The sequence below is a fragment of the Wolffia australiana genome, chromosome 5 (genome assembly GCF_029677425.1).
Source record: "Wolffia australiana isolate 7733 chromosome 5, ASM2967742v1".
NCBI classification, from domain to species: Eukaryota; Viridiplantae; Streptophyta; class Magnoliopsida; order Alismatales; family Araceae; genus Wolffia; species Wolffia australiana.
The window spans coordinates 22286933-22297545 of record NC_135839.1 but is presented as its reverse complement, the minus strand read 5'-3'; the positions used below and the strand labels follow the sequence as shown (position 1 = coordinate 22297545).

The following is a 10613-nucleotide window of genomic DNA, read 5'->3' as shown; positions in this document are numbered from 1 at the left end:
CCAACATTTTATAAAATCACTAAAACATCTGAGGATAAAAGTTTCATCATTTGAGGAGCAATAGGTTCTACACTTGGTGTACAAGTCTCTATGTGGATGCTCTTGATTTATGATGCATGCCATGAAAAAGGTAAATGGTAAATGATATAAAGCCATTTTATATTTAAACGGATATGATGAAAGGTAACATAGAGAAGTTAGCGCAAGAATATGAAGCCTTGGAAAATCTGTAAGGATTAAAAAGTACAGAATTTGAGATATATGCAATGAAGATGAAGGATAAAAATATCACAAAGTATTTTAGAAAAAAATAAGAACTTCTAAACATCAAGAAAATACTACTAGCACAACAAGTTTCATAAAGGATGCCCGCATCCATCCTATTCTCACATACTTATGCATTGTAACATCTTATGGATTCCAAGGTCTATCATTGACCATGTAACATGATATATCATGAACCCCCATACGTCTAGGCGAAGACATGAAACACGCCACTCAATATGAAAGTGATGTGTTTTGGGTCTAATTTGATGTTGTTTGGTTAGTGTTAGTGCACAAGCTGTGGGGCATAGTAGAGTGTCAGCTTACCATATTTCAGTTGATAATGATTGAATTCACAGAGTTCACAATTTCTTAGGATATCTTCCATTCATCAGGGACGATTAGTGTTTGGCCTCTAATAACTACCAAGAAATATGATATTAGGGAAAAAAAATGGCATCAAATCAAGATATATGATAAAGAGATGGATACTGGTGCTTTAGCAGGTATTGGATATTGCCATCATGTAGATGATGATGGACGCTTGTACTGGATCTCTGATATCAGATTTTGATATCTGGAGATTGGAAAAGAGCCAATGTTTGACGCAATTTATATCTGGAGATTGGACAACATTAAAAAGTATTTAAGTTATCTTTTTTAAAATATTGACTATTCATGGCATGTTGGAAAATATCTGATAATTGGAAAATATTAAAAATGGTGTAAATAATTTTAAATTATATATAGCTAAAATCATGAAAGAGGTTTTTTAGATTTTTTAATGTGACAAAATAATGGATATCCTATTGTTTTGAAAAGAGTGTACAATATATATTTAATTAATTTTTATTAAACCCGCATAATATGTTGAGCTGGTAAAAATGTTATTTTTCCCAATTAAAGTCTATGTTATGTATACTTATTAAATAAGATCCAGGGATTAGTCAAAACTCTCAAATTATTTCTAGTTTTACATCATTTCCAAAAACATCATTAAATAAAAAGATATTCAAAACTTATATAAGAGTTGTTGTTAAAAAATTGATATGTAGTTGATTGATCTTGATAACATTATACTTACAAAGAAACTGTGATTAAAATAAAAATTATAATTGAAAAATTGGCAAAATGGCATGACGTCACATTTAAACTTTTTCCATGTTTGGACGCTGCATTTGTTGACAAGGTGGTTGACTAGGGAACATTAAGGGAGAAAATGTTACAAAACCTTGAGCACTGAAATTATCCTAGATTTCTTATTCATTACTGCTTTTATTGATTTGTAGAACCCAACTTAGTAAGATAATATTACTGAATCAAATAAACCGAATATTGCGGTTATCCTACTTCAAGCCGCTTTATGTAGATATTGACCACCGCCGAAATGTTAGGCAAATAGCTCGACACTCACCAAACATTGGCATAAATTCTTATGATGAGGCCTGATCTTCTAGTAGTTCATCAAGTCATCCGATATTACATTGCAAGACACAGCACACTTATCTACAGAATCATCTAATTACGAAACTGCTTTTGCTAGAAGCAAGTCATTCAATTTGTCATGGTGAGACAATTTGGTTATATTTTAATGCGAACCCCCTAATTTTAATATGAATACAGTTCCTTTTATTGTAGAGATAATCTTCTAAAAGAGTTCAGGATCTTCTATTCTATGGCACTCGCACAAAATAATGGTACAACTTGAAATGTACACAAATGAAATCCAGAAAAAAAACAATGCAGGCTAACGATGGATTGCGTACTTGGCTACGCGCTCGTCGATCCAAGCGCGCATATCGGCGAGGACGCGGCTACTGTTCTCGTCGGGCTCTCCCTGGATCAGCGAATGGTACATGCCCTCGTACAGAATCAGCTTCTTGTCCTTGCTGCTGGCCCGCTCGTAGAGAAGAGAAGAACTCTCCGGAGAAGTGACCCCATCGTCGGTGCCATGAACAGTAAGAAAGGGGATCTCCACATCGGAGAACCTGCACAGAAAAAACGAAGAATTTCTCACTTCCACGATCCCGCCATTCGCAAACAAGAGTTGAGAAGAAACCTTCTCTGGATGCACTCGCAAACCCGCAAGAGCTCTCTCATGGTGCCGACCCGAGGCTTGCCGGTGTACCTTCGCGGGTTAGCGGCGATGATCTTGAGCTTGTTCTTATCCTTGATGGCTTTCCCCACCATCTTGTTGTCCGGCATCGCGGCCCAGGCGTCGGCGGCGCCGAAGAGAAGGCCGAAGAGGAAGAGCCGCCACGGAGAGGGCTTCATGTCCTCGGGGATGACGAAGAGGGGGGCGGAGAAGATCAGGCCCGTCCAGGGGCATCCGCCGGGGAGATCCAACGACTGGAAATACATGATCATGGTGGCGGCGCCGCCCATGGACTCCCCGAAGAGGAAAGCGGGGAGGTCGCGGCGCGCCGGGCTTCGCCGCGCGTGAAGGAAGAAGGAGAGCGAGGCGGCGGCCACGGCTTCCATGTCGCCGAGGTAGCAGCGGATGCCGTCGGATCGGCCGTGGCCGAGGAGATCGGCGCAGAAGACCGCGTAGCCCCATCGCGCGAACTCGATCGCTATCTTCTGGAACATCCAGCCGCTGTCCGAGCCGTAGCCGTGGGTCATGTACACGGAGCCCTTCACGGGGAGAAGATCGCCGTCTTGACCGACTGGTTCGAAGGATTGGGTGAAGATCGTCGGTCCTTTGGGAGTCTTGAAGTGAGATTGCTGGTTTCGAACTCCCTGCGACGCGTAGAACTCCTCCTCCGGCGTCTCGCCCCAGAAATTCTTCGCCGCCATCTTCTTCTTCTTCTTCTTCTTCGCAAGCTCGATTCGAACTTCGAAGCAAATCCGAATCGGAAAGTCCAAGATATAAGGCGGGAGAAGGAGAGTTTGGTGAGGGGTAATATGGTACTTTCGCATGACTTCACCCACTCGAAGTCCATCTTGCTGTTGCGGTTGGTGGCCGTGGTTGTTGGACTACGTTGACGGATGGCGAGCCGTTATCCGTTCCGTCCGGATCCGTTCTCTATCGTCGTCTGGAACAACGGACGGATGACTGGACGGGACTGGCATGATGATAGTCACTTCCATGATTTTCGTCATCCGTCCTGCTCTTCATCATGTATGGACGACTGAACGGGACGGACAACGAACGACGAACGAACGGATGACGTAACGACCGGCATTCGTCATCTCAGGTCTGACGTTATACCGGCCTTTCCCGCCATTTTATATGAGGTTTGATCTGAGAAGAAGATTCAAATTTATGGTACAGCGAGGTTGCCGGGAAGGGGGGCGGAGTCGAAGAAGGGGATCTGCCGCTGGAGGAGATTTCTACAGAGATCTGGCGCGTCCATGGCTGGATCGAAGCAAGCGCCATCGGGAAGGGGGAGGCCCTGCTTGGTTCGTCCCAATCGCCGCGCGTGTAATACCTGCTTTGAAACGACGGGAAGTCTGATCGATTGGTACTGCTCCAAAGCGGAGGGGAGATTCTCCAGTCCCCAAATTTCCAGGCACCGGGCGAGGGCTCCGGCGTCCAAGATCGACATGTTGGTGCTTCTCAGACAGTGGGGGGACGTCGGATGGGCTGCGTCTCCCACCAGCACCACGTTTCCCCAGAACAGCCGAGGTAAGGGATCGCTGTCGTAAATTACGTTGATGAATGGCTCCTTGGTCTCCTTCATGATCCTTGCCAGCTCTGGAAGCCAGGTTATATCCGCGTCGTCGTGCATTTTCTTGATCATGTCACTGGAAGTCTTCATGGTCACCGAATTCCCCTGCCAGTGGCGCTCATCTCAGATGAAATAAAAATCATCAAATCATCCAGAATGTTTTGAATCAGTACAGGTAATTTATACAACTAGCATGGATGATCTCAATGGTGGTCTCCATTCTCGATACTGGAAAGAGGATTTTCACGGAATATTTTCTTATACAGATTATGGAAATTGGAATTTTACCTCAAGTTTTGGTTCGGGTTGGTTTAGGTACCAGATCCAGTTGATCTTCCTGTTCTTAAGCTCGTAAAGTACGCAGTGAGTTTTACTGGCCAGATCGAAGTAAAGGCAGTTGCCGAGTTCCTTGTAAGAGCGGCGCAGCGCTAAAACCGTCTCGGAATTTTCTTGCCCTAAAAGGTCCAGGACTCCTCTCCATGCCGTGTATCCTGAGTACCTGCATTTAATGGATCACAACGAGTCATTGTTATCCTTTCATCACAACACAACCATAACCCAGAAATTATTAAGGTACTTGTAGGCTTAATGCTATTTTTTTCTACTAGAATTGGAAAATTATAATCATTTCTTAGTACACCTGAGTTTGAAATTAGGCAAGAACTGCCGGCGAACAGAAGAGAGACAACCGTCGGCAGCCACAAGAAGGTCACCAGATATCTCCAAAGTAACGCCAGTCCTGAGGCAGCGGGCATCAATCTTGACCGTAGAGGTGCCATCGGAGGGGTGGCAGCGGAGGAAGTGGTGGGCCCAGAGAATGTTTTCTGCAGGAAGAGCTCCGAGAAGCGAAGAGAAGAGATCTGCCCAGTACGCAGCTCTGAATCCAAAGTCGTCGTCTCTTGACAGGGTACGGCTGGTCTTCTTCTCACTATCGATCCCTCGATTCTGAGAATTGAAGGAATTTAGAAACTGCAAGGCGAAGTCCGAGGAGAGTTAATGGGCGTCACCAAGTCTATGGAGAGAGGTAGTGTTTGTTGTTCTATGAAGTCAGGTGAAATCCAGCTGCTGAGGAGCTGCTGGGACTGCTGGTCGAGGCCCAAACCGGCTCCTGTGGGATTCCCCGATGGTGGGCGTGCGGTTTTCTCAATAACGATGACTTCCCATTTGGCGGAAAGGAGAGCGTGGGCGACGGAGAGACCTGCTATGCTGCCGCCGACTACTATTGCCTTGGGACGAGAAGCAAGAGGTTCCTGATGGACTGGTTCTTCTCCTCTCTGGTTCATCTCTATCTCTCACTCTCTCTGCCTCTTCCATAGTTCCTACTTATCCATCGACACGAAGTTTACTCATCCACGGAACTTTGGTGCAGGATGAGGAAGAATATATGAATGGCCGGAAATGTTCAGTTATGTGGAAATTTGTGAAAGTAGAATGGGCCCGCATTCTGGGCCGTCGACATTGAGTAAAGGTTATTCTTTTTTTCTTCGGTCTTCTGGGCCTTGTCCCTTGTCTCGGTTTCCATAGCGAGGCTGCTCGTCTTCACTGACTCTTCTGTCTCCCGCCGACTCTTAGACTTGGCCACCATTGATGGAGCTAACACTCGGGTACACCTCCCAACGGAGCTTATCTTGCATTTATCCGCATCATTCATTTTTGGTAGTCATTATCGCGATTCTCACCTCCGTTTGTAACTTTTCATAGGCGCTTCTTGGGGGAGAGTACATAACCGACCTTGTTTGGCAGTTCAGAAGGTCTGTGACTTTGAGCTGCAAGTGTTCGGCTTTTTTCTTTGCTTATATTCTTGGGTCATGAGAAGATTCTTCTCTAGATTTCACCCTCTTCAGCGCCAGTCATCTCAATACTACTTACAACGGGCACTATTCAGTGATGCAAGTGCCGGATCATCGAATCATCAATCATTCACCGGAGATGTCAACGATATATGCAGGGTGTTAAGTGATTATCGCGGTCCGCAACATGACTTGGAATCCGCTCTCAGTTCTTATTCTGGAAAGATTTCATCGGACTTAGTGGACCAGGTACTGAAGCGGTGTAAGCATCTCGGCCTCTCGTCCCACAGATTTTTCCTCTGGGCGAGCAGATTGCAAGGTTTTAACCACAGAGCAATAAGCTACCATATCCTTGTCGATGTTCTTGGGAGTTGCAAGGAGTTTCCGCTGATATGGGACTTACTCTGGGAGATGAGAGACGGGGGACTGGAAATCAGAAAAGAAGTTTTCCGGATTATATTCAGATCTTACTGCAGAGCAGGTTTACCCGCCGACACTGTCCGAGCATTCAAGAAGATGAAGGAATTTGGCGTCAAACCAGACATCGACGACTTCCACCATTTTCTCACTAATCTCTGTCACAATGGCTTCATGAAGGAGGCCCAAGAAGCCTTTGAGAACTGGAAGTCAGACTTTACAATCAGCCCAAAAACCTACTGCATACTGATGAAAGGCTGGGGCGACCAAGGAAAGCCCGATGAAGCCCAGAAGCTGTTTGATGATATGCTGAACAACTCAACCCCTGATGCTATCGCATACAACACATTGATGGGTTGCCTTTGTCGATCCGGTAAAGTCACAGAGGCATATGAATGGTTTCGAGAGATGAAGCAACAGGGATTCCAGCATGATGCCGCAAGCTATGGTGTGTTCATACGTGCGGCATGCGATTCAAATGACGCACACTCTGCGTTTAAAGTCCTAGACAGAATGAGGAGATACGGTCTAGTGCCCAACGTCTTCACTTATAATTCCATCCTCCAATTGCTCTGTAAAAGTGATCAAATCGATGAGGCCTACAATCTCTTGGACGAGATGTTAGACAGAGGGAGTAAGCCGGATGCTTGGAGCTACAATGTAGTTCTCTCGTTTCATTGCAGGCGTCAGGAGGTCAACAGCTCTTTGAAGCTACTTTCTAGAATGGATAAGGATGCTTGCTTACCGGATAAGCACACATATAATATGCTGTTAAGGATGCTGATTAATGTGGGGAGGAGTGACAGGGCGATGGAGGTTTGGGATGGAATGCAAGTCAGGGCATTTCACCCGCCTGTTGCGACTTATGCTGTCATGATTCATGGGTTGTGCAGGAAGAAAAATGGCATTGAGATGGCTTGTAAATTCTTTGAGAGGATGGTGGATGAGGGGCTTCCTCCTTATCTCAGCACCTGTGAACTTGTGAGGAACACCCTTCTTCGGTTGGGTTTGCGAGACAGGGTTTGTGTTCTGAAGATGAAGATGAGGCAGAGCACGTCTTGCGCCATTAAAGATCTTTCTCATGCCATGTCCTATGAAAGATGATCTTCTAGAGTGAGCTGCCTTGCATCTGTTTCTACTTCAATTTCCAACGTGGGCTTTTTGAAAAAAACTACTTATGATTGGCAAAGAGAAGGGCAAGTTTGGAGGTTAGTGTTCATGGCGACTGTCGCTGTGAACATTCTTGATGTTCCAATTGAGACATGATTATGAGGGGCAATAATGCCGCTTGGGTATGGAAATGACAAGATGCTGAAGTTTGACCTAAGGTTGATAGAGAATGCTTTCTCTGGGAGCGTATATTTAAGGTCATGCCCTTTTGGAAATCTGGTGTCTGCATATTTTTTGTGGAAAAAAATACATTTTTTGCTTAGAGTTTAATGTTTCTGGTGCCTGGATTTGTCACCTACGTTTGCAGAGGTAAGTGTAAGGATCCCGGCAGGATTTATATGGACCCCAATAATTCATGGTGGTTGAATCAGATGATAAGTTTTGGACTGTTATAATTTGAAATATGTGGTTTAAATAATTTCAGCAGAATGCTTATTCTCTTTTACTAACTTGTATACCTTTGCTTTAATCTTGAAAGGTCAATAGACACAAAAAAGTTGAAACAAGAGCCGCAGAATTTAGATAACAGTCAAGTCATCATTTACTGAATTGTATTTAAAATGTTGTATAATTTGAGCTCTCGGCCTAGAATAAATATGACACCCAGAGAAGAAGATAACATATGCACAATTTTTTTATGCTACATTTATACAGGATGAATATTGGGCATGACAAGATTTAGCCCAATATGTGGTATGACAGGCATGTAACCGCTATTTGGCCTCAAACTATGTGTAGCACGCAAAACTCGTGTGCTACGGTACACCTGTACATGTTGCTTTATGAATTCTTATTGCATTATTTTAGGTAAGACTTTTTATTTTAACATTTTAATTTTACCGCAACTAACTATCGTGTTGAATCATTTTTAATGTAGTTGTTACTTTTTTAGAAATGATTACAATGATGTTAAGTGGTCTGAAGTATATTTATCTGGTTTAGGATTTGGTCTCTAATCACTCCATCATTTCTCATCAGAACTGTTTTCTTGATTTCTTCTGATATCTATGAAAAGTGCTGCAATTTTAAGGTCAAGCCTAAAATTAAATTTATGATAGGATTCACCCGTTCGATATCTGTCTGATATCCAATAACGGACAACCGACTTATGATGTCCGGATAAAATGGGGGCAGTTTCAGATACAAGATATCGGATATTGGACAGACATCAAATATCCATCTGATACCGGATATCAGGATGGATATCATCGACCTCCAGATGTTGTGAATCCGTTGTTCGATATCGAAATCCGATATTTGGATATAGCATATCAAAACCTGTATCAAAAGTGGGCATCTGGAAAGCAATATTCAATATCCGCGTATGGTCCCATATGAAATAATATTTAATTTAGAATGGTATAAATACCTATGAACATAATTGAATTGAAAAAAACCTTGCACTCTACCCTTTCTGAACTACAAAATGTAGGATGGGCCCATTATGTGTTCCGCATTTTGTTAAGCCCGACCCACTTTGCATTGGGCTAGACCAAGTACCAAAGATTATGTTAATTACTAGTTACATGACTTTTAATAAAAATTATAAATTGTCAAACGTACTATATACAAATCTCCAAATTGCTTAGATTCACACTATAAATTATTTAAAATATAATTTCTATTCATACGTTGGATATAAAAAAATGGATACATGATACTGATTTCTGATATCATCATCCAACCCTACAGACGAAGACAGATGCCAATGTCTGAACGAATTACAGTATTGGATATCAGCAATGTAGCAACTGATACCTTTTTGGGAACTCGTTCCACCCTTGACTTTGCTGCTCCGAAATCAATCTGTAGCCCTTCATGCGTATGACCTCTAGAAGTATCCACGCGATCACTCAGAGCCTGGATATCCATGGTTTCTTCTTCAACTCTTCTTAAAAATCTAGATCTTCTCACCATGAAGACACTTTGCTTTGATGAGTGAAGAAGAGAATGGAGAAAGGGAGAGGCTCTCAAATCTGGCTGGCATGGTGCTTGGAAGGAGAGCCCTTTCCTGCTTTATATTTCACTTAAAATTTTTCTCAAAAACCCTAAAAGTAAAATATATCTACTAATGCCCTTATGACCTTATGCATGTGACCCTCTAGGCCTATGTATTGTTTTAGTTAATAATTTTAGTGGTCCAATAACAATTATTGAACAACCTTATTAATTAACTATATCAACATATAGATTAATTGAATAATGATCGATTTAACCCAATCGACAAGTTAAGTTTCCAGGCTGTGGGGTGCCAAACTACACCTCATGCTCTAGAAGATACTGAGTAGTGTTGAACTCTCTCACTTTACCGTCACCGATTACCATATATGTATAATCCATCATCTGCATGAGACTCTTGAATGACCTGGGGTATGGTTTATTGTCAAACCCTAATCGGTCATTCGATTAGTATTGATGCGTAACGGGGATCATTGTAGAATGCCTTCTCCAATATCCTCACTACCCTAGCCAGGGATTTTTCTGCATCGTCTTCCTTAATTCAATCTCCTCTTATACCGAGGGCGAATGATCCCCTCTTGACCACTCAATCATCTTCGGAAGCTTCTTACTACATCAGAGCTATGAAATTGTTTGAATCCCATGATTAGAGGCTCATAAGTCGTAGTCAAAATGTAGTCGTCCATTCACGAGATGTCCTTGGTGTCTCAGGTCAGTGGATTACTTATACAACCATGACATGAATCAACCTGATTGACGTTTAGGTATAATATCATTCAGGGATTCCTATGGATCAAATCAGTGAACTCTTTCTCCAAAGAGCTCCCATTATCTATCCTTGGTGTCGCCACACTAATAGCTAGAGGATCAACTACACTTATCATATAAGAGGATCATCTAGTGCTAATCTATCCGGATAATTCGGTGTCCACCTCGACTATCCATCAAATAGGAATAATTGAATAAATGTTTCAAGAATAGTGATCACTGTATTATGATCTCATCATAATTCACTATGTCATTGCACGTATTCATGGACTTCATTATAAACATCACACCGAAATAATAATGAACATAAATATTTATATTCAACGAACTTAAATAAGCATGGTGGTATTATTGGCTTGACGGCCACATAATATCCATCAGTGCCCAACCCACATTATATACATCCTCACTACACTCAGCCATTTGTGGGCTGTAGTGTGGTTGAATCAAGTGTGCAGACATTCAGAGCCCATTAGGCCCATCTTCTGATCAAGTTACATGCGTATTTTTAAAGACACTTTTCCATGAATTTTATGGATATTTTTTGCCATACCATGTCAGGCTTTACAATCTT

General features: G+C 42.6%; 3 protein-coding genes across 3 annotated transcripts; 1 reads left to right on the top strand and 2 right to left on the bottom strand.

The window, feature by feature from the left end:
• Positions 1-1910: 1910 nt before the first annotated feature.
• LYSOPL2 (lysophospholipase 2) lies at positions 1911-3329 on the bottom strand. The gene is made up of 2 exons (XM_078576198.1): positions 2324-3329; positions 1911-2252 (listed from the first exon to the last, which is right to left on the bottom strand). Exons 1-2 carry the CDS (start codon positions 3181-3183, stop codon positions 2012-2014), a joined length of 1101 nt encoding a protein of 366 aa, XP_078432324.1. The 5' UTR covers positions 3184-3329; the 3' UTR covers positions 1911-2011.
• Positions 3330-3464: 135 nt separating this feature from the next.
• LOC144703903 (FAD/NAD(P)-binding oxidoreductase family protein) lies at positions 3465-5296 on the bottom strand. The gene is made up of 4 exons (XM_078576197.1): positions 4943-5296; positions 4576-4880; positions 4224-4434; positions 3465-4040 (listed from the first exon to the last, which is right to left on the bottom strand). The coding sequence occupies exons 1-4, from the start codon at positions 5216-5218 to the stop codon at positions 3528-3530; spliced, it is 1305 nt and encodes a 434-aa protein (XP_078432323.1). The 5' UTR covers positions 5219-5296; the 3' UTR covers positions 3465-3527.
• A 64-nt stretch (positions 5297-5360) lies between these two features.
• On the top strand, positions 5361-7707 carry LOC144703902 (Pentatricopeptide repeat (PPR) superfamily protein). The gene is made up of 2 exons (XM_078576196.1): positions 5361-5539; positions 5637-7707. The coding sequence occupies exon 2, from the start codon at positions 5744-5746 to the stop codon at positions 7244-7246; it is 1503 nt and encodes a 500-aa protein (XP_078432322.1). The 5' UTR covers positions 5361-5539; positions 5637-5743; the 3' UTR covers positions 7247-7707.
• Positions 7708-10613: the final 2906 nt, after the last annotated feature.

Coding starts and splice junctions, on each gene's coding strand:
- LYSOPL2 (XM_078576198.1), bottom strand. CDS start 3,183: ATGCGAAAGTACCATATTACCCCTCACCAAACTCTCCTTCTCCCGCCT. Junction 2,253..2,323: donor TGCGAGTGCATCCAGAGAAG/GTTTCTTCTCAA, acceptor TTTTCTGTGCAG/GTTCTCCGATGTGGAGATCC.
- LOC144703903 (XM_078576197.1), bottom strand. CDS start 5,218: ATGAACCAGAGAGGAGAAGAACCAGTCCATCAGGAACCTCTTGCTTCT. Junction 4,881..4,942: donor TACCTCTCTCCATAGACTTG/GTGACGCCCATT, acceptor TTCAATTCTCAG/AATCGAGGGATCGATAGTGA. Junction 4,041..4,223: donor AACCCGAACCAAAACTTGAG/GTAAAATTCCAA, acceptor CGCCACTGGCAG/GGGAATTCGGTGACCATGAA.
- LOC144703902 (XM_078576196.1), top strand. CDS start 5,744: ATGAGAAGATTCTTCTCTAGATTTCACCCTCTTCAGCGCCAGTCATCT.